Source organism: Grammomys surdaster, unplaced genomic scaffold (assembly GCF_004785775.1).
Source record: "Grammomys surdaster isolate TR1022 unplaced genomic scaffold, NIH_TR_1.0 371, whole genome shotgun sequence".
NCBI classification, from domain to species: domain Eukaryota; kingdom Metazoa; phylum Chordata; class Mammalia; order Rodentia; family Muridae; genus Grammomys; species Grammomys surdaster.
Genome location: NW_021604790.1, coordinates 2,342,614 through 2,365,245, shown reverse-complemented (window position 1 = coordinate 2,365,245; position 22,632 = coordinate 2,342,614). Strand labels below are relative to the sequence as shown.

Here is a 22,632-nt window from a genome sequence, read left to right as displayed (position 1 = left end):
GTTGCGCCGCGGCAGGAGGGGCGGGGTCATTCTTGGCGGGATTTCGGACCTCTGGCAGTAAGACCACGCCTATTGGGCGTGGCCTCAGGCCGCCTGGAGGTCAGAGGCGGGGCCAAAAGAGAAGAGGCTGGGGAAGGAGTTTATGGGAGGGCGTGGTTTCATACTTAGAAGATTGTCCTGGCAAGCTCTGCTGGTTTACTCACCGCTAAGTTTCCTTCTTTCCCGCGTGGTTTTTCCTTCCGGCTTGGTTCTCGAGCTCCAGAGCTAATGGGATTCATTACTGCTCTGCCGATGCGCACCGGGCTCCAATGTTGGGAGCGGTAAGGTCTGGTATTTCTGACTTCTAAGACAGTTGTTTTTCGAAGAGACAGGCAAGAATACAATTTAAAGTCTTAAGTACTTGAAGATTTCTGCCCCATATAGCTTTGATAAATAAAGCAAGAAGGCATTTTAAAGAGATACAAATACAGTGCCCTCTTAAAAATTATTTTTTTCCTTTTCTTTATTTGTTTCTATGTGTATGCCGTGTGGGGGTGCTTTCAGAAGCCAGAAGAGGGCATTGGTTCTCTAGGAGCTAGGGTTACAGGAGGTTGTAAATCGCCAGTCTTGATTGAGTGCTGGGAAGAGAGCTCAGGTCTTCAGGAAAGAGCGGCAAGTGCTCTTAACCTTTGAACCATCTCTCCAAGTCTATCACCCTGGATTAGTTTTTCCTATTTTTTTGTCTGTTAATTCGCTGTGTAGTAGAGTAGCCGTTCTCAACCTTTGGGTCTAACGATTCTTTCAGAGGTCGCATATCAGATTTTGTATTAGTATTCATAACAGTAGCAAAATGACAGTTGTGAAGTAGCAACAAAAATAACTTTACAGTTGGGAGTCACCACAACATGAGGAACCGTATAAAGGGTCAGAGGTTGAGAACCAGTGTAGTGGATGATCTTGAACTTCTGATCTTCCCATCTAAGCACTGCCATGAAGTTAACTCAGTGTTTTGATGGCCTTGGTCTTGGTCATTTTAAAAAAATGTATTACATTTTATTTATTGATTCTGTATATGTAGATGTGTACATTATAGCCCAAACGTGGAAGTCAGAGGACAACTTGTGGGACTTGATTCTCCTACCCTGTTGGTTCCAGGGACTGAACTAATGTCTCACCAGCCTTTGTGGCAAGTGCCTTTCCCCCATACCATCTCACTGGCCCCTCCATAATTATTTTTTATGACACTGTAGATGTTCTCTGTATTTTTCCTAAAATATTGAACTTTGAGACTTAGGTGTTTGTGTTGAGGCAGTTCTCCAAGTAGCTCAGGCTGACCTTGAACTCCTGTCCCTCCTGTCTGCCTCCTAGACGGGTTAGCCTTGAACTTTCTCAGTCTCCGGAAGACAGACTTTAAACTGTGTTTTGCCTGACTCAGCCTCTGGAGTAGCTAGAATTAAATGACTCTGTCAAGCTACCTGGCAGCCTCTGTGTGTGTACATGTGTATATGCAGGTACGTATGTATATATATGCAGGCCTCAATCACTCTCTCCACCATACTTTCTGAGACAATGTCTCTTACTGATCCTGGAGTTAATTAGGCTCCACTAGCTGGCCAGCAAGCCCCAGGGACCCGCCTGCCCTCACCTCTTAGCACTGGCATTACACATACATACAGCTGTGCCGGGCCTTTTTTTTTTTTTTTTTTAAGATTTATTTGTTTTATGTATACCATTGCTCTCTTCAGACACTCCAGAAGAGGGCATCAGATCCCATTACAGATGGCTGTGAGCCACCATGTGGTTGCGGGGAATTGAACTCAGGACCTCTGGAAGAGCAGTCAGTGCTCTTAACCGCTGAGCCATCTCTCCAGCCCACCTTTTTTTTTTTTTTTTAATTTAATTTTATTTCATTTATTTACTTCGAGACAGCATCTCTCTATGCAGTCCTGGCTGTCCTAAAACTTGCTTTGTAGATCAGGCTAGCCTAGAACTCAGAGAGATCCACCTACCCCTTCCTCCCAAGTGCTGAGGTCAAAGATGTGTACCACCATGGCCTGATTAATTATTATTATTATTAAATGTGGGTGCCGAGGATCAAATGAAGACCTTCAACTTATACTTTACCAAAAGAACCATCTCCCCAGCCCTTAGAATGACATCTGATGTTTTGTTTTTCTCTGTGTACCTCTGGGTGTCCTGTAACTCTCTTTGTAGACCAGGCTGTCTCCAACTAACAGAGATCTGCCTCCCAAGTTCTGGAATTAAAGGCATGCACTACCATGCCCAGCTTAAGAATAACATCTTTAACTGCAAGTAACTTTCTAGTATTTTGCCTTTTACTTGTTTTTTGTTTGTTTGTTTTTGTTTTGTTTTTCGAGATAGGGTTTCTCTGTGTAGCCCTGGCTGTCCTGGAACTCACTCTGTAGACCAGGCTGGCCTCGAACTCAGAAATCCACCGGCCTCTGCTTCCCAAGTGCTGGGATTAAAGGCGTGTGCCACCGCCTGGCTGCCTTTTACTTGTTAATGATATAGTATTTATCAAAAAAACCCTGGGATTTGGGAGGATGGCTCAGTGGTTGCTGCTCTTCCAGGTTCTGACAACTCCCTATAATTCTGGTTTCAGGGGTCCTGTGTCATCTTCTGGTTTCTGCAGGCATCCCCACACACAAATAGGATGCAAGACAAAGGAAAACCATGCATAGTCTCTGTTCTTTGCAACTGGAAAATCTTTGCCTATTACGAAATTAATACATATAATCCAAGCCGGGCGGTGGTGGCGCACACCTTTAATCCCAGCACTTGGGAGGCAGAGGCAGGCAGATTTCTGAGTTTGAGGCCGGCCTGGTCTACAGAGTGAGTTCCAGAACAGCCTGGGCTATACAGAGAAACCCTGTCTTGGAAAAAAGAGAGAGAAAGAGAGAGAAAGAGAGAGAGAGAGAGAGAGAGAGAGAGAGAGAGAGAGAGAGAGAGAACTTGGTCTTCATGTAGGTCCCCCAACAAGTGGAACAGGGGCTGTCCCTGAATCTGTTGCCTGCCTGTGGATCCTGTTCCCCTAACTGGACTGCCTTGTCCGGTCTCAGTGGGAAAGGATGCACCTAGTGAGTCCTACAGTGACCCAGGGGGACCTCCTACTTCTCAGAGGAGAAGAGGGGGAGAAATGGGGGAGGAGCTGTGTGAGGGGGGACACTCAGGGAAGCTGATATTGGGATGAAAAGTAGATAAATAAATTAATGAAAAGAAAAAAAGCAACATCTTCAAAGCAAAGGTCCCAATTCAGGACGGGGAGGGCCTTTCTTTTCCTTCTTAGACCAGCGGTTCTCACCCCTCTCAACACTGTGGCCTTTAACATAGTTAGTTCCTCCTGTTATGGTGACCTCCAGCCATAAGAATATTCTCACTGCTATTTCATAATTGTGATTTTGCTACTGTTATGAACTCTAATATAAACATTTGTGTTTTCTGAAGGTCTTGGGTAACCCCTGTGAAAGGGTCCTTTGGGTCCCCAAAGGGGTCGCAACCCACTGGTTGAGAGCCACTGTCTTGGACCTTTTGGTTCTGTGGAACTAAAGCAAACCTTCTATCTAGAAACAGGTGGTTCCTGCTCAGCTGAACCAGGGTGGAGGCTGTCCTCATGCCAATGAAAGGGAATCTGCACAGACAGAACTCCCTGGAGGAGGGAACTGGACAGAGGCACCAGGAAGCAGGCCCAGGCCTTCTGATGCGGCTCTCCTTTCTGTTTGGTAATGCCAACTGGTTTTGGAGAGCTTACATCCTCAGCAAAAGGTCAAATAAGTCCCTCTATTCTCTACTATGATACCTACTTCAGGTTCGGGTCTGGAAGTGGCACTGGGAGGAAGGGGAGGGGGAGAAGGCTGGTGGTCTGTGTAACTTTTTTCATGTCACCAGTCACACCTGTTCAAGGCAGAAAGCTTAGAAGCCCCAAAGGACACAAAGGAGAATAAAAGTGGAACACTGGGCTCTCCGGTCACATTTAAACCTGACACTGTCCATATGTTTGTTCTGTGCACAAATTACTTATTTGCATTCATAGCCTTTAAAAGCTTCCTCCTAAGAGTGAGTGGTCCACCTTCTTGTCTCTGGGTCCAGAAGTAAGAGAGGACAACTTCTAGCTTTCTGAGCTCTAGAAGCCATTCTAGAGCGACTGTCAATTAAAATTCCATGCAACATTTGAGCAGAAGGGAGAACACATCATAAATGCCTTTTCAAAGACTACAGCCCTGTTCTCGGGTTCACCGAGGCAGTAATTGAATAAGCACAGAGGTAAAGGCAGGCTACCACGGGAGTGGTCACAAACTACAGTTCTATAGATAGCGTGTCATCCAGGCCAAAAAATGGGGAAGTCTGTGCCAAGCAGTGTTCACCACTACCAAAAACAGTTTCCAAAAAGGGTTCAGTTCTGGAAGTGGTAACCAGTTTACTGAGCTTGCATTGCTGGGCCTGTGCACGGAGGAGGTCAGAGGACACAACAGAATCTTGACTACATCTTGTTGAGTTTTTCTTCTCGTTTTTCTGACAGGGTCGTATGTAGCCCAGGCTGATTTTGAACTCTGGCTTCCACCTCCCAAATGATGTCACCCACTGTGGAGGTTTGGCTTCCTTGTTTTCTGGTTCGGGATCAACCTTGGGGCCTCACACACACCAGGCAGGCACTCATCACTGAGCTCCATCCAAGGCCCCTGCTGAGTCTTCACTTTAGCCAGAAGGTTGGAAAGAGGTACTAAAAGGAACTGTCAGAATTGTGGCTTTAACAGAGGAGAGAGAGGGACTCTGTGACTGGGGGAGAGGGCTTGTGGGGACAGCGATCGGGGTGTAAAATGATCAAGTTAGTGGAGGAAGAAAAAAAAAAAGATCATTCCAGTATCCAGGACACGTGTTTCACTAAGAGCTAGAGGTGTGTGGTCCTGTAGTGGGACACTTGCTCAGCATGTACCCAGCCTTGGGTTCCATGCCTAGTACTGAGAAGAAAAATCAGCCTGTTGAAGTTCTACCCAGAGTCTGGCTAGAACACACAGGCAGGGAAGCAGGGCTCCCCCCCTCCCCCGCCCCTAAGATCTTGCTAGCTTTGAATTCACAAATCTATTGCCTCAGGCTCCTGAGTACTGGGGTTAGAGGTATGAACCATCAAATCCAACTAAGGGCATATCACTATGAAATGGGCAGAGTAGGCATATGGGTTGGCAAGGAAAACCTGTACAAGGTTATCAGTTGTTTGTAGCTTGGGTGGCTACAGAGGCCATCTACTTAAAGCAGGTGGGTGAAAGGTTTCTTTGGGGACAGGCTGAGAAGGCTTGAAGACCAAGGGTGGCTTAAGATATCAGTGGAGGGACAAGCTACTCCTGCAGGGCATGCAAAGTACAGAAAAAGCAGTGGTTGGTTTTCCCGGGCTGGGTGTAGGAGCGGGTGTAGGAGCGGGTGTAGGAGCGGGTGCAAGTTCAGAGCTCACTGGATTCGTCCCTCCACACACAGCAGCAGGTAGTCTCTGAGCAGTGGAGGCAGAGGGAGCTGGGTGGCAGCCTGCCGACAGTTGCTACCCAACTGAGCTCGAACAGCCAAGCGGGCCAGGTGCTGCAGCCGTCTTGGCTGGTTCTCCATGCTTAGGGCTGAGCTGTAGAAGGCTTTGTGTTCCTAGGCCAGAAGGAAGGGAGGATCAATCAGGTGATCCAATACCCCTGATTTTGCCCTACCAGAAGATAATTCAATGGTCCAGGGCATTTTCTCTTTTTGGGGTGGGGGAAGAGGGGAAGGTGTTTCGAGATACAGTTTCTCTATGTAGCAACCCTGGCTGTCCTGGAACTCTCTTTGTAGACCAGGCTGGCCTTGAGCTTGCAGAGATCTGCCTGCTTCTGCCTCCCAAATGCTGGGATTGAAGGCATGAGGCACCATGTCCTGTCCAGCTTGGGAATTTTCAGCACGTAGCACCCTGCCATAGACTGGATTTCAGTCCTGGGCCACTCCCACCCCAGACATGCTGGTGGGATTCCCACCAAATCATAGCTGACTGATTAAGGGACTAAGCAGTATAGGAGATCAAAGTTCCTGACAGGCCAGGAACCCAGGGGTTTCACCATCTTTTGCCTGGGGTCCATCTTCCTCCTCTGAAGCTGGTCTTGAAGGGAGAGGCCCCCGGCCTCTCTGGCCCCCTAGTAAAGAACTTGGCCCTTGGAGTGGACATACCTGCCACAGCTCGGGGAGCACGGCCTCCACCCAAGTGTCACAGGATGGGACACATGGATAAGCATTAAGGAGAACTTCCAGGGCCCGAGGAAAGTTGGCACAGTGTTTCAGCATCTGGAAATCAAATTAGGAGTTTAGTGTTGCCCCAACTAAGGCAAGCCCAAGGCTCACTAACACAAACTGCCACAAACAACTTTTCTTGTGCTTCAGTCTTCCCTGTTCAGATACATTGCAAGCTCCTGGGCCCAGTTCTCTTGACTCTCTCATCTTCTTTTGGACACCCTCTCCCCTCTGCCAAGATGGGCATAGACCTCTAGTCACTGAGAGAAGCTTTTGATCTTTTAGATCCTTCCAGTCAGGGCATTTCTAGCCTAGGATTCCCCGTTCCGGTTAGCACTTCCCTCAGACCCTCCCAGCACACCTCAGGGTGAACGGGCTGAGCCCCATAGTCCAGCAGCGCTGCAAAGAGGACCTCGGGCTCCCAGTTGGGGGCGTCCTGGACCGCTTGCAGCGCGCAGTCCATTGGTGTGTGGGCTGCCCCATTGGTGACTTCAGGGCTTGCCCCGTGGCGCAGCAACAGCTCAGCCAGACCTCCGCAGCCATTAGCACAGGCGTTATGCAGTGGCGTGTGGCGCTTGCGACCTGCAGCCTGGGGATCAGCCCCAGCTTCCAGGAGCTGTCGCGCTGCAGCCTCGTGCTGCCGGTTGCTGCCTGGCCCCTCTGCTCCAGCGCACGCTGCGTTCAGTGCCGTCTCTCCCTGGCTGGTTCGCACGGTCACGTCTGCACCGTTCTGCAGGTAGAGGGCCACATGTTGTTCCAGCCCACGAGCTGCAGCCACATGCAGGGGCGTGACTTGGCTCTCTTGCGATGCCACATTCACAGACGCTCCAGCCTCCAGAAGCAACTTGGCGCACCTATGGACAGGGTGCAAGGCTTGGGAGACATCCTGAGGACCAAGACCTGCTATCACCACCCATATCCTTCCCACACCTCTGAGAGTCTGGCCTAGTGTTGTCCATCTCATCATGGAAACCCCATTACAAACAGCAAAGTTATAGGGCCAGCTGAGACTGTCAGAAGTATCTTAAGTTTTCAGATATAAAAAGTTATGCCCCACTGCGCAGTGGTGGCGCACGTCTTTAATCCCAGCACTTGGGAGGCAGAGGCAGGCAGATTTTTGAGTTCGAGGCCAGCCTGGTCTACAGAGTGAGTTCCAGGACAGCCAGGGCTATACAGAGAGACCCTGTCTTGAAAAACTAAAAAAAAAAAAAAAAAAAAAAAAAGTTATGCCCCAAATAATCTACTGCAGCAGCTAAGAGCACACGCATAGCGTTAATGGATATATGGATATATATGGCAGAACCCGGGGGGTCTACCCTCACCTGAACTGATTTATTTTTTTCTATAGACAGTGTCTCTCCGTGTAGCTCTGGCTATCCTGGAACTTACTCTGTTTTTGTTTTGTTTTTGTTTTTTTGAGACAGGGTTTCTCTGTATATCTCTGGCTGTCTTAGAACTCACTCTGTAGACCAGGCTGGCCTCGAACTCAGAAATCCGCCTGCCTCTGCCTCCCAAGTGCTGGGATTAAAGTGTGCGCCACCACTGCCCGGCCGATCTTAAACTTCTGATCCTCCTGCCTCTTTCTACTTGCTGGGATTCTGGGTGTGCCCCACCATGCCCAGGTGGTCCCAGTTATCAAAGCCGATGCTCCCTGCATGTTTGTAAGTAGGCACACTTCCAACTGAGCGACAACCCCGGCTCCTGTCTCCTAACTTTTTGATAGGGCAAGATTTGGAAAACTGACTTCTGTGTACACCATGGCACATGGAATAGCAAGTGTGTTAGAAAACAATAGATGACTACCCTTCCTGACCAGGCTATGTTCACTTGGTCAAGGAAAGCCTTTAGGGACTTCCCTATTCTACTTTTCCTTAGAGAAAACAAGCCGGGGCTGGAGAGATGGCTCAGTGGTTAAGAGCACTGACTGCTCTTCCAGAGGTCCTGAGTTCAATTCCCAGCAACCACACGGTGGCTCACAAGCATCTGTAATGGGATCTGATGCCCTCTTCTGGTGTGTCTGAAGACAGCTACAGTGTACTCATATATAAAATAAATAAAAATATTTAAAAAAAGAAAACAAAACCAAAGAAAACATTTTAGGGAGAAACTGTTTCCCAGTCTCAGAATTCTTAGAAAGAATTATAGGCCAGCACACTATTATAGCAGATATACTACAGTTTGTAGCACAGATGTACCTACTGTGGTGCCTGGAACATGAGCTGAACTAAATTGCCAATGAAACAAAACCCATGGTGATTTATAATGGAAAGGGACAGTAGCAGCTGCTGAGAGGCCAGGGACAGATTGTGTTAATGAAACTGGGGTAACTGCTGATCCTTCCCCCAACTACAGTACACATCATGGGTACTAGTGCTCAGTGGGTGAGGACTGAGGAACACCGCCTTTCTCTGTAACAGTCCTTTCAGTCCTGGTCTAATACCGAACACATCTATAATCTAAGCACTGGGGAGGCAGAGGCAGGAGGACCACTAAGATTTCGAGATCAGCCTGGCATAGATAGCAAGTACCAGGCCAGCCAGGTAAATAGAGAGACTGTGTCAAAACCAAACTACAAAACAAATTTTAAAAATTAAACAGCTGGGCAGATCGAGCTGAGCATAGTAATACACCTGTAACACCAATACTCAGGAGGCAGAGGCAGGGGGATCAAGAGTGAGAAGCCAGCTTTGACAACATAGATTTTTGTCTCAAAGTAGAAGGGAAGCCAGACACAGTGCTGTGATTCCACCTGCAGGAGACCAGACACCCTTCTCTGGTTTCTGCAGCCCCTGCACACATGTGCATATACACATACACGTGCATAGAAAATAATTAGGCCTCCTTCTACATGTGAAAACAATACATGCTTTAAAGATAACAAAGCTCCGTCAAGTCACCTTTGCTCCTAGGCAGGTGAACTGCACACAGATATACATTCTCCATAAAACCATTCCAGGCCACGGGCACTTACTGCAGAGACTCGGGAGCTGTGCAGAGGTGCAAGGGGGTCATGCCCTCTTCAGACAATACATTAGCCTTGGCACCAAATGTGAGCAGCAGCTGAACACAGTCGGGATGGGCTTGGGCACAGGCCTCGTGCAAGGCAGCGCGTCCTCCAATACGGGCATCAAGCTCAGCTCCCTGCAGGATAAGGTGTCGGGCACAGTCTGTGTAGCCTCTGGCAACAGCGATGGTAAGAGGTGCCGTCTGTTTGGTCTTTGGAGTCAGCACCCAGAATCCTAGGGAGAAAAAGCAGTATTGTAGGTAGGACTTTGTATGGGAGAGCAGGGTAGAACAGTTGTCTGACTGACAGTGGATGCTGGCTTTCCCTAGGTCTAGCTTACTGAGCACAAATAGCCAAGCTGTACCTGTGGCTAGGGGTCCACTCAAATCCTGAGTTGGGAGTATACATTGGAAGAGGCTTTTAAAACACTTTGTCAGCCAGGCGATGGTGGTGTACACCGTCAATCCCAGCACTCAGGAGGCAAAGGCAGGTGTACTTCTGAGTTCGAGGCCAGCCTGGTCTACAGAGTGACTTCTGGGATAGTTTCTACACAGAGAAACCCTGTCTCAAAAAAAACAAAACAAAAAACACGAACTCCCCCCCCCCCTAAAAAAAAAGAACTAACCTAAGTCCAATTCCCATTTGGGGGGATGATGGTATGCTTTAGGAAAAAGCCAGAGCAGCCTGGGTAAAGTCACTGTGTCATGGCTGCAGGTAAGCGGGACCTGGAGCCTGCAGTGCCTAGCTGTACTGGGTCCTAAAGCTCGTCCATAGGACTCTGAAGCCCCAGACAGAAGGGCTGAGGTTGAAACAGTCTCATGTCAATGTTTCAAAACATTTCAGTTAAGTATCTAGTCAACTTTGACAAATGTGCTGAGTTGGGATACATTCTAGAAAAATGTATCTGCGCAACACATAAAGATCATGGTTACATTGTTACTCAACACACAAAGGGGTCTGGGCCTGTGTGGCTCTGTGGGACAGGATTTGCCTATGTGTTAGCTCTGAGTTCCGTCTCTGAGTGCCATAAGCAAGCAAGCAACAACAAAAACCAAACCAGCAGCAACAACATTCCCCTCTGGAATGGAGGGGTGGGGTGGGTGGGTGGAGAGATGGCTTATTGGTTAAGAGCAGTGCTGCCCTTCCAGATGACAAGAGTTCAATCCATAGCGTCCACATAGCGGCTCACAAAAGTCTGTAACTCCAGTTCCAGGAGATCCAATGGTCTCTCCTTACTTCAGGCACACAAAGAGTGCACAGACCTACATGCAGACAAAACACTCATATACATAACATAAAAAAAGTAATTTAAGAGAAAAGGGAGATGGGATGGGGTGGTTGGTGGCACACACCCATAATCCCAGCACTCAGGAAGGAAGCAGAGACAAGCAGATCTCTGAGTTCAAAGGCAACCTGTTCTATATATCAGGTTCCAGGACAGGCAGAACTACATAATGAGATGCCAGCTCCTAAAGTAAACAAAGATGGGTTAGGTATCTGTTGGAGAAGATAGTTGCCTTTGAGTGAGCACGAAGCTTTGTGAGGGACACTGGAATGGTGAGGGAGGAAAGAGGCCAGAAGCCTAACCTGTCACATAAGCTAAAGTCAGCCTGGAATCAGTGGGGTGACAGAGGTCACAACCAGAATGTTCCCACATCCCCTCCAGGTGACAGTATATGCTCTACACTGCTCAGTGTTTTTGAAGCTCTAGCTGGGTCCTCTAGCTAACGCTGAAGAATTTTACAGCCAGAGTCTCAACAATAATTTTAAGAGGAAAAAAACAAAACAAAAACAAATCTACCATTCTATTTGGAGAGTAGTTCTATAAATCCAGTGCCCTGCTGTACAGCTTTCAAGTATTCTAGAGCCCTAAGGTTGCTGACATGGAAAGATGTTCCATGAATCAATGTCAGCTTTTAATATTGCCTGTGCCCAGGTATGGAGGTGTGTGGCTGCGATCCGCACTCAGGGACAAGAGGTAGGAAGATCCCAGGTTCCAGACAATGTTTATTAATATTCAAATTAGAGTTCAATCCTATTGCCCCCAAATAAAATTGGGCTGGTGGGATGGCTCAGCAGGAGGGGCTTGGTTTTTCTTCCTACAACACCACTCCCTAACCCCCTAAATCAGTAAGGGTAAGGAAAAATTGCATAAGGATTTCATAAAAATTCTCTACTATAGCAGGAAACTATAGGAGAAACATGGATATCTCTGAGTTGGAAGCGAGCCTGGTCTACAGAGTGAATTCCAGGACAGCCAGGGCTACACAGAAAAACTTTGTCTTGAAAAACAACAACAGTAAACCCCAAAAAACCAAAACCAAAAATGTTTGGAGGGTGGGCATAGTGGCTCACACCCTTAATCCCAACATTAAGGAGACAGAGGCAGGAGGATTTCTATGAGTTTGAGGAAAACCATGGTTGGCCTCAACTGTTTAGGAAGGAGCTAATATAGGTGACTATGAGGGGCAGTTCATTCTAGGCTCTTTACAGAGAAGTGGGGTGTGGATTCTTCTTCCCTTCCCAGCCCCCACTCCTGTCCCTCTTCTGCCGTCCTAGATGCTGCTCCTACCCTGTTCCGCTGACCAGGCCAGCTGGTTGCTCACAGTCTCCACAATCATGTTGGCAGCTTCTTCATCTTGGAACAGGATTTGGACCTGCTGTAGGTCCCCAGAGAACAGGGCATTGTGGACAGCTGGGTCCCGGCAGGAGCGGCGAGGTCTAATGAGTCGGGCCTGGGGACTAGGGAGGTACCTGTGGCTGCGGCACTGATGGGCAGCAGCCCTCCTCCTGTCCTCCCACTCCAGCCACTCTCTCTGGAGGCGGAGAGCACGCAGCGTGGAGGACGTGAAAGGAAAAGTCTCCCCTGCCATGATGGGTCCAGTGGTCTGGGCAGTGCCACCTAGGCAGAGAATTGTTCCTTGTCCTAGCTAGCACCCTTGTTCTGTGGAGCCACCCTGCCCCCTTCCTGGTAAGCTGAAGAAGCAGCTGAGGCTATAAATAGGCCCCTCACTGCATCGGTAAACAGTTTGCCTGGAGTCATGATCTTAATGCAGATGGTATTGGGCCAGCCCCTGACCCTGCTGGTACCCTTCCATTGGCTGGCAGGGCCTCAGCCAAGGTCACTCCTGTACCCCACTTCTCTGGAGTGAGCCTTCTACTTGAAGGAATCATGAGATGAGTGGGCAGGACAGGGCAGAAGAAGGACCAGGGTCCTGCAGCCTCTGGCTGGCAAAGTGGGCAGAAGCCCAGGATGGCCCACAGACCTCGGTCAGGGGAGGTGGAGATTCCAAGAAGCCAAACCACTCTTTCTGAATTTGAAATAACTGCAACCACTGCACACACACACACACACACACACACACACACACACACAGACACACACAGACACACACACACACACCATACTTTCTAGAATTTAAACCACTCTCAGATCCATCTCTACTCAGATGACCAGTCAGTGATACAGTTTCATACAAGACTGATTTGGTCGGGAAGTGAGATGGCCAAGCTAAGTATTTCAGTTCAGCACCTGAGGTGGATGGTCTTATTTTATAGACTTACAGAACTTAAGGGTTTTGTTGTTGTTGTTGTTGCTGCTGCTGTTTTTGTTTTTCGAGACAGGGTTTCAGTGTGTAGCCCTGGAACTTGCTCTGTAGACCAGGCTGGCCTTGAACTCAGAGATCTACTTCCCTTTGCCTCAGGAATGCTGGGATTAAAGGTGTGCACCACCACAGTGGGGTGGAACTTGTCTTAATAGGTAAAACTGACTCCAGGTCATATAGCCTGTGGGGTGTACCAAGGACTCCAGTGGGCCACACTTTGGATAAGGCATTTTGCCTCTAGAGGGTACAGCTATATGAGATAGACAGTTGAGTGAGCCTCTTCTGTCCCCTCATGCCCAAACAGGACACTGTCTCTGCCTTCAGTGACTAGTTTTTTTTTTTCTTTTTTCTCCCTGGTTTCTAAGGGGACTCAAATGCCTGACTGCAGGTGTGTCAAGGAGTTGCCCTTGAAGTGGAGACTGAAGGGATGAGACCTTTAGGAAACTGTACACCCATTCACTTTAGGAAAAAGTAGCTGTGCTTCCAGGAGCCTCTAGGGGGAGGAATGAGGCCAGGAAACCACCACAGCTGGTCTACTGGCTGGCAGGGGAGGGGGAGGGATGTCAGGGGGCCTCTGCCTTGCTCCGTGTGGTGTCTCAGCAATGCAGTGTGGGTTCCTCCTTGCTCCCAGTGCATGCTCCCACCCACTCTCCAGAGACCTTCCCCTCCTCTGTATCTTTCACTTCCCCCTGGCCACAGTTTTGTCCTCAGCTTCAGCTCTGAGCCTCCAACCTGGGTCAGTTCAGCCTGTGTCTCCTTCCTCTGACCACATGCAGCCCTGCCACAATCACCAAGGTTACTTTCCTTAAAAAAAAAAAAAAAAAAAAATCTGCAGTTTGGCTCAGGCTCTTCCACATCAGTCCCAAATCCCTGGGCCGGCCCCACGCCATGCAGCATTCTCACCAGGTTCTTTACCCTTCCCTGTTGTCCCAGTGGCTTGGAATCTCCTAACTCATCCACCCAAGGCAACCTGATGTGTGGTTTCCCTGCAGGACCAGCTACTCAACTTCTAAAGGACATCGGATGGGTTTGGCAAAGTAACCATGCCAGAGACATCATTCTGCCCCGCTGGATGTGGGCTCCAGGGCAGGCCCTGGCATGGTCAGTCTTGACACAATGTTTAGGAGTGCTTGGATCATGGCAGGCTGGCCTCTCCTGAACATTGAATGAGGCTCCCTATTCTCTGCCAGAGCAAACACTCACCACCCACCCAAGTGGGTGGCAGCGACTTGGGCTTTTTCCGGCACTGCCCTCACCCTCTGTTCAGTCATTCTGTGCTTGGCTCCAGCTTCTTGGTGGAGTTCCAAGGAGGGGGATCCCAAATGAAGAGTGAGATCATGCCCAAGGGTTTCAAGATCCTCAGAGAAAGGCACCTCTATGGACGAAGCTGTGATTAACCCCACTGGAAGCCATACCATGTTTTAATTGCCCTGCTGCCGGCCTAGCTGAGCACCCACAGCTGAGTTCCCAGGGTTGGGAGTCTGGCAAAGCTGGGTGGGGCCAAGAGGGGCCAAAGTGGTGGGTGTCCCTTTATTCCCCCAGGCATCTAACAGACATAGCCTGACCTCTGCCCTACTTTCTTGCTTCACAAGCCTGAAAGTGCTTACTACAGCTTTGTCTGTCAGAGATACCAGTGTTTTGATGTTAGCTTCTGAGGCAGAGAAAGGAGGGTCCACCGGAGGCCAGAAGTTGACTTGGCGGGAACAGTGCCAGGGGATCTGATGCTCAGTTTGCCTCCTAGGAGCTCAGTCTGGGGTGCAGTGAAGCACCGAGGAACTCGGATATGAAAGTTTGGGCTTAGTTGAGACTGGGCAGGGGGGACCAGGGCTCAAGGTGACCAATTGCAAACACAAGGGGATTTGGTTGACACCACCACATAGATGGGGCTGGCCCAGGTCTAAGCTAGAGGCAGAGTGGGTGGGGCTTGTGAAAGTGCAAGGTGCTGGGGAATCCTGTGCAGCCCTGGCCTACAGCACGAAGCCTTTTGGCCTGAGGCCCCTACAATCTGCAGCTCGCAAGCTGCCTGCTGCTCATCCGTCAGATTCATGGATCAGTCTTTCAGAGCAGTGCATGGAGGCTTTCACTGGCAGCTGTCAGTAGCAGCTGAGGCAGGCGAGGCTGCCAGCTAAACAGGCCTCTTCAACCTGCTTCCCGGGGATGGAGCAGAGGTTGACAGCCTCAGAGTACAAGGTCCAAGGCTCATGTCCCAGCACTGCCAAACAAGAACCAAGTGATGGCATCTTACCAACAGATTTTCAAAGAGACATCTTACAAGAGATATGGCTCAGCTGAGTGGTCACACCCACAGCAGGTGGCTCTCAAATCTCCTGTAACTTATGCTCCAGAGCTCTGAGAAAGGGTCTCTCTCTGAACTTGCTCTATCTAGGCAAGCTAGTTAGCAGTGAGCGCCCAGGGCTCTGCCCCGCTGCCCTGCCCTGCTGCCGGGTTATGGGTGGATGATGTTGGGTGGACGTCATGCCGAGCTCTGACTCAGGCTCTCATCTTACCCAACAAATCATTTCCCAGCCTTGTTTCTGTTTTTTTTCGTCTTTTGTTGTATTCCTCTGGTACACACACACACACACACACACACACGTATCCAGCACATGCATACCTGCATCATACAAATAAAAGAATAAGTGGCTGGAGAGATGGCTCAGTTTTAAGAGCACTTGTTCTGCCGGGCATGGTGGTGGCACACACCTTTAATCCCAGCACTTGGGAGGCAGAGGCAGGCGGATTTTTGAGTTCGAGGCTAGCCTGGTCTACAGAGTGAGTTCCAGGACAGCCAGGACTACAGAGAAACTCTGTCTTGAAAAACCAAAAAAAAAAAAAAAAAGAGCACTTCCAGAGAGGTCCTGGGTTCAAATCCATATGATAGCTCACAACTATTTGTAACTCTAGTACCAAGGGACCTAAAACCCTCTTCTGACCCATACACATAAAAACAAAAAACAAACACACAAACAAAAAACCAGAGAGGCAGAGGAGGAGGGAGGGAAAAGTGTATATACATATATTCATTCATTCATTCATTCTCGCTCTCTCTCTCTCCCCCTCCCTCCCTCCCTCCCTCCCTCCCTCCCTCCCTCCCTCCTTCCCCTCTCCCCCCCCTTCCCCCCTTGTGAACGCTTTTTGCTCTGCCTTGCTGTCCACCGGCTGGAGCATGGCTGCCCTGGCTAGAGGAGGATGAGAGGGTGGTGGAGGAGGTGTGGGACAAAGGGTGGCAGACGAGGAAGGGACGCTTTATTTCAGAACCAGGTTCAGTAGCCTGGAGCTTACTGTCACCGTTGTGGTCACCTTTGCTGTGGCTGTGGCTCCTTTGGGCTCCTCAGCTGTCCGGGGACTGAGGAACAAGGGGACAAGGAAATCAGGCCCAAGATGGGGTGGGAGGACCCTGCTTTTCTTGTTGGCTAGAGGGCTCCAAAGACAAGCGTGCTGGGGAGCAGGCCTTGCTCAGATCTCCAGGATGCCCATGCCAGAGAAAGTCCGTCTGTCCGTCACTCAGCATTCCAAAGTGGCCATGGGGAGGCATCAGACCATGGGCTTGAGTCGTCTCCAGCTGCACTGGCTTTCTCTCCCTTGGACGTGACCAGATGCACCTAGAGCTTGTCTGGGGGCAGAGAGGCTGCCAGTTCATGGTGGATGCCCTGTCTTGAGACAGCCCCAGCTGCTGGGCTCACAGAAGAAGTCCTCAGGGAGCTCACTCAGGAGTCCATCCAGGTCATCTGCAGAGGGAGGTGGACAGGGGTAAATTCAGTGACAACCACAGAACTCAGCTCTGAAGCCTCTGCCCCTTAGAAGGGCCCAGACCTGGTTACACAGCCAGAAAGGTGGCTGCTCTGGGGCAGTCTGCCCATGCCAATGGGTCGGAGACTGACCTGGACTACCTTTCTCTGGCTCCATATAGATACAACACACAACAAGAGGAAGACTAGAACCCCTGGGCCATTCCGGTAGGAATGGGGAACTCTGTGCTTCGTTGGTTTCTTTCCCTGCCGTTCAGAGGCTGTGTTGAGCAGGAAGGATTCTGGAGGCTCCCTACTGCAGCTTTCTCATTGAACAGGGGACAGGTGTTCGAAGTGACAGTTCACCCATCTGGGCTGACAGTGGGAGAGAGCACCCCAACCCAGGAGAGCCTGGGTAGTCATGAAGAGTGAATGGAGCCAAGCAGAGTGCCACACACCTTTGATCCCAGCACTCAGATCTCTGAGTTCAAGGCCAGCTTGGTGTATAGAGTGAGTTTCAGAACAGCTAAGGATACACAGAAAAACCCTGTCTCGAAACAAATAAACAAACACAACCCCCTACAAAAACAAAAACAAAAAAAAACAAAAAAAAGAAAGAAAGAAAAAGAAAAATAGAAACAAAAGAAAAAGAAAAAAAAAATGGGGACTGAAAGGGCCGAGTACTCAAGCTGGTCTGATGGCCAAGTGGGTGGCTCCAGGACCTATCTTGTAGAGGACTGAGTCCCACAAGTCATCCTCTGACCTTCACATACATGTCATGGCAGGCCTGCCTTTTAACAGATAAAATAAAAAAGAAGAAAGAGAGAAATCGCTTCTGACCAGATGAGAGCTGTCAGGTGGTGCTTATGGGAAGCTGGTGCTGTGGCCGACCCTGGTACTACTGACCGACCGACCGACCGAGCGTTACAGTCCGTGAGCAGCAGCGGTTATTCACTGTGCCTTCATCTGCTCTGCAACCCTTCCCAAGGCAGCTCAAGGTGGCTGCTGCGGTCAAACCCACTTTACTGGCTGAGTAAACTTTAAAGAGGTGCAGCAGCTTGCCCCAGGTGAGCATACTTAGGCTCTACCTGCTGCCAAGTAGAAAATGCCACTTCCAGGACAGGATGGGGGGGAGGGCTGGAAGGCAGACTGTAAACTACACCCAAGAGCCCAGCTCCAGGCCTGGCGAGAACACTTCAGGGAAGGAAAGGAGATGGCCGACTAGGGAGAAGTCACAATTTAATTAAGGTGACGAGCACTGTGCTCAGGGCAGGTGGGGCTGTTATTTGCTTACAACAAGGGAAAAGTTGCCCAATGGGCTGGGCATGGCAGTGCTTGCCTTTCAGGCCAGCACTTGGAGGCTGAGGCAAAGGGTTTGCTGTAAGTCTGATACTGGCTTGGGCTGTACAGTGAGTACCAGGCCGGCTAGGCCTACATAGAAGACTACCTCAAAAAACCACAAGTTGTCTTGTGGGAGCTGGGCTATGACTAGCCAGCTGGAAAAAATCATCCAAGATGAAGAAGAGGAACAGGTGAAGGCTAGCCCCTCAGGAAACAGCAAGAATTGTATTTCTGTCTTCCACCCTGTAGAGCAGCAGTGTGAACGAGCAGCCAACTCTCCACACTCGCTCTGTGGCCACCAGCAACTTCTGACAGCTATGGGGTCAGCAGCAGCAGGCTGAGTTATAAGGAGACAGTGCAGGATCACAGACAACACAAGACACCAGCACAGGGGCCTTATGTAGGATATAAACAAACCAGCTTTGTGGTTCACATATTGGTGTACTGTGAACATGCTTGGTGTGAGCTCCCTGCCCATAATCTCCCTGCCTCCAGGCCAGGCAGGACTGAATTTCTGAAGTCAAAAGCTCAGCAAGTGGCTGGGGCTATGACGGCTTCACCTGAGAGTGAGTGGCTCTTGGGCCTCCCAGATTTGTGTCCCAATCCCTCTGGCCATAAGAATATATGGCTCCTTGGAGAGCCTCATAGGCAGTGTGGGAAATCTGCCTCCTTGATCTGCTCACAAGGACTGGAAATGGGAGACAGACTGTGCCGTGTACCCAGGGGTTGGTGATGTTCCCTTCTGTAGCTGAAGGTATTGGCAGCAAATACGGACCACACGGTGATCCGTGTAATGGCTCCCACCTAGGTCTGCATGCAGCCTTGCTGAAGGAGACGGCCTCTGGTTTTGGAAACATGCTATACCAGTCTATACACGTACAGCAGGAGGCATAAGACAGAGCTGGGTGGAAGCAGTCTTGCTATGTGAGGCCAGAGGAAGCTGAGGGTTGTGCCTTACCTGCCTCCGGGAGCTCTTCCTCGGGAGATGCCGTTGGGTTCTGTGCTGTTCCAAGGCCCTGTGTGGGCTCTGCAGCCTTGTCAGGCTGGAGGCTTCCATGGGGGTTTCCCAGATCCTGAGGACAGTGGATCTGGTTACTAGTGCCTAACACCCCTGAAATCCCTGGGGTGGGGGTGCCTCTACCAAGATGAGCTCAAAGGTAGGGATTCTCAAGACAAAGACAGAGGGAATAGGGCAGGGGGCCAGGGTCACCTAGGCCCAAGCTGACGGAGAAAGCTGAAACACCCAAAACAGCAGACAACTAAACTAGAACAGACCCCTAGGCTGACCTTTTCAAATTCTATCAGTGTCTAATGATTTAGGGATTCTGTATAACCATCATAGAGGGTAACGAGGCCATTCACCAGTGTGTTGAGGACCTAGCCTGGGATTAAAATAAGCTGTTATGACGGCTGGAGAGGTGGCTCAGTATTTCCAAGCACATGTTCTTCCTGAGGATGCAGGTTTGATTCCCAGCACCTACACGGTGCTACAGAACCATCTACAACCCCAGGTCCAGGAGATCTGATGCCTTCGTCTTGCTTTCATGGGCACCAAGCACACAAGTGGGGCATGTGAATACATGCAGGGAAAGTACTCGAAACACTCACACATAGAAGAAAATGAGTACACTTTAAAACAAATAAACCAAGAAAACCCTCTATGTCAAAAAAAAAAAAAAAAAAAAAAGGAAAAACGTAAAGAAAAACTTAGGTTGTAGAGGCAGGTGACTGTGAAGGTCCCACAGGGTCCACGGAGAGGGAGGAAGTGCTAGTGGATAGTTAGAGGTAAGGCTCTACAGAGCCTAGAGGTCGTCAAGTCGAACACTTGTTCTCAGATGGAGGACGAACAGGGGAAGGGACAGGGCTCCCTCAAGATCACAGTAAAAATTAAGAGCCTGGACAAGACCCAGGAGTCCTGTCTTCCTAGGCCAGGTTCCTAAGGGTGAAGTGAGCAGGATCTGGCCTGGGCTCTACACTTGCCTCTGTGGACCGTCCCTAGCTCAAACAGACACTAATGCTTGCCTCATTCTTAAAGGGGTATGCTCCAGGGCATGCCCAACAGAGGCAGAGGCCAGGAGGGAAGTCTCAGAGCAAGGGCCAGCTCAACTGACAGGCATTTGTACTCCCTGTTCTCTGCATTGCCACCTGGAACACATGTGACCCTCTATCATTTTCTGCCACCACCCCCAGGGGGCCCTCACTCTGGCTCTCAAATGACTCCTAACTTCTCAGATGATCAAGCCTGTGATCAGACATTAGGGGATCACCAGGAAACCAGCTGCTCTTCTAGGTCGTGTTACTCAGCCGGCTGGCAGGCGGCTGGAGCAGGGACAGCAGAGAGACTCCTGTTCCCTTTACCTCAGGGAAACTGTCCCCTTCACACCTTTGCCCCCAGGGATGAAGAAAGGAAGAACTGAGAGAAGCCAGACAGGGCAGCTCTGCCTGTCACCATCTCTCCTGCCCCACTTACCTTGGGGAAAGGCTGAGGTGGCTTGAGGAAGTCCCCATCCCCAGAATCTAGACTGTAAATGTGGACCAGGTTGTTGGGTGTCACGTTCAGGTAGTGGTTTCTGAGGGAAGGAGAAAACACTCCAATCTGGAGTGAGGAAGGGGAGTCAGTGTCTGGAGGGAACATGGTACTACTGGCTGCCCATCGGGTACCAGCTTTCCTTTCACTTCTTGTCCTCGGCACCAAGCTCACCAGTCACCCCTACCTTAGCCTTGCTGCCACAACAGAACCACTTACGACCTCAAATACAACTCCATCCCCATTTCCCCATCAAGAGTGGAATGGCTCAATGGCCAGAGGACTGCCCTCAGCTTCAGCAATCCAGGACCTAGCTTCTCTGTTTGGTGGGCAATGGAGGGAGGGCAGCCTGCCCAGCAAGGACAAGCGGGTCATGGGTGGGGTCATGGGAGCTCCCCACCTGCTTCAGCAACAGCACGGAGCCAGGCCTCAGCTCACTCTGGTGTGTCTCCAGAAGTGCTCTGTGCACTGTTCCAAGCATCTCTCCTGTAAAGTCACAAGGTCACAAGGTCAAGCCATCTCAGGGTCAAGGGTCTAAGTCCTTGTCAGGAAAGTGGGATGCTCACCTCTAGCCCTCGATGGAGGTTACTCCTAAGAAACACCCAGGATCTGCTCCTTACCTGTGGGGTCCTTAAAGACCACACTGGCATCCATTGTGCTCCGAGTCAGGGACTTGATCATCACCGCCATGTTGGGGACCTTGTTCCTGGGGAGCTGCTTCAGGGCTGCCTGCTTACAAGGAGAGGCACTGACTGAGCTAGCCATGCCTGAGTGTAACTCCCCATGGCAACCAGGGCATCTTAATAGTCTTCCTTTTGGCAGAGGAAGGCAGCTGGAGGGACACCCTCTGTTCCCTGTAGAAGCCAAAGCTGGAAGGTCCTTCCTTCTCTCTTAGGTTTCTTTCCATCTGTATGGCTTTGTGTGGCTGACTCCATCATGAGAGGCCACAGGCAAGGATTTACTGATACATGCGTCAACAGTATCAATATGTATCTGTCTGTATCTGTCCACGTGAGACCACCAGGGAGCTCAGGATGGCAGTGTGGTTATCTCTGCCTCTCAGTCTGGTCCCTGCAAGTGCAGAGGCATGCCCGATACTGTGCTCAAAACTACGGATGGCAGTGAAAACATACGACCCAAGGGACTCCAGCTGCCCTCCAGGGGCAGGCCGGGGTAAGAAGTGGCAGACGGTGGTCTTTCCAGCGGTGGAGCAGGCAGTAGAGGCTCCATCCTCGGGACCCTTACCTTACGCAGCACCATGACAATACTGCAGGTGTGGAGAAAGCAGGTGGGATCGCGCTCATCCAGGCCCAGAGCAGATTTCATGGTGAGCCAGGGCCCTCGCCCAAAATCTTCTTCTGCTGACCCCTGGGAACTGGTAACAGTCTGGTACCAGAGAGCAGAGAGGAGGCTGCATTAGTGGATCTGCCTTGGAGAAAGACCCGTAACTGAGGCAAGGCAGACAGGTGGGAGAAGAACAGCGAATTCCCTGGGGAGGGGAAGGGGATGCCTCTCAGTTACTGTTATGAACAGAAAGGAGCACTGGAAACCTGGCTACATTCTGCATTTTTCACTAAGCAGCCAGAATAAGAAAGGACCTTCCAGCTTTGGCTTCTACAGGGAACAGAGGGTGTACCTCCAGCTCCCTCCCTTCCTTCCTTCCTTTCTTTCAAAAAAAAATTTATTCATTTATTTATTTAATGTATATGAGTACACTGTCACAGTCTTCAGACACACCAGAAGAGGGCATCAGATCCCATTACAGATGGTTGTGAGCCACCATGTGGTTGCTGGGAATTGAACTCAGGACCTCTGGAAGAGCAGTCGGTGCTCTTAACCGCTGAGCCATCCCTCCAGCCCCTCCTTTCTTTTTCTAATCAGGTCTTGACTTTACTTACAATGAAGCAAAAAGCTATCCATTCTCTTATTTTAAAGATTTATTTATTTATTTAATGGGTATGTATGAGGGCCCGTGCATGCAGGTGCTCTGAAAGGCCAGAAGAGGGCGCTAGATCTCCTGCAGCTGGGGTGACAGGCAGGTGTGAGCCACTGGTGTGGGCGCTGGAAGCCCAACAAAGGTTCTGCAAAAGCAACAGGGCCCTTACCCCAGGCGTCTGGCGGCCGGGAGTCTGAGGAGAGGGCTCCGGGACACCCTTACACTTATTACCGCAGGCGTCTGCCGGCCGGGAGTCT

At 50.1% G+C, this 22,632-nt stretch overlaps 2 protein-coding genes across 3 annotated transcripts in view; both read right to left on the bottom strand.

The window, feature by feature from the left end:
• Nucleotides 1-5,410: 5,410 nt before the first annotated feature.
• Asb16 (ankyrin repeat and SOCS box containing 16) lies at nt 5,411-12,111 on the bottom strand. The gene is made up of 5 exons (XM_028780710.1): nt 11,811-12,111; nt 9,206-9,473; nt 6,596-7,088; nt 6,175-6,288; nt 5,411-5,625 (listed from the first exon to the last, which is right to left on the bottom strand). The coding sequence occupies exons 1-5, from the start codon at nt 12,109-12,111 to the stop codon at nt 5,440-5,442; spliced, it is 1,362 nt and encodes a 453-aa protein (XP_028636543.1). The 3' UTR covers nt 5,411-5,439.
• A 3,856-nt stretch (nt 12,112-15,967) lies between these two features.
• CUNH17orf53 (chromosome unknown C17orf53 homolog) overlaps nt 15,968-22,632 on the bottom strand; it is a 15,681-nt gene continuing 9,016 nt past the window's right edge. Inside the window, exons 4-9 of one of the 2 annotated variants that reach the window (XM_028780665.1) lie at nt 21,685-21,825; nt 21,060-21,168; nt 20,840-20,925; nt 20,383-20,508; nt 18,871-18,985; nt 15,968-16,571 (exon numbers count right to left, since the gene is read on the bottom strand). In XM_028780665.1, the coding sequence (XP_028636498.1) occupies nt 16,480-16,571; nt 18,871-18,985; nt 20,383-20,508; nt 20,840-20,925; nt 21,060-21,168; nt 21,685-21,825 (669 nt within the window). In that variant the 3' untranslated portion in view covers nt 15,968-16,479. The remainder of the gene's footprint in view (nt 16,572-18,870; nt 18,986-20,382; nt 20,509-20,839; nt 20,926-21,059; nt 21,169-21,684; nt 21,826-22,632) is intronic. The other variant, XM_028780664.1, reaches the window with a different exon arrangement.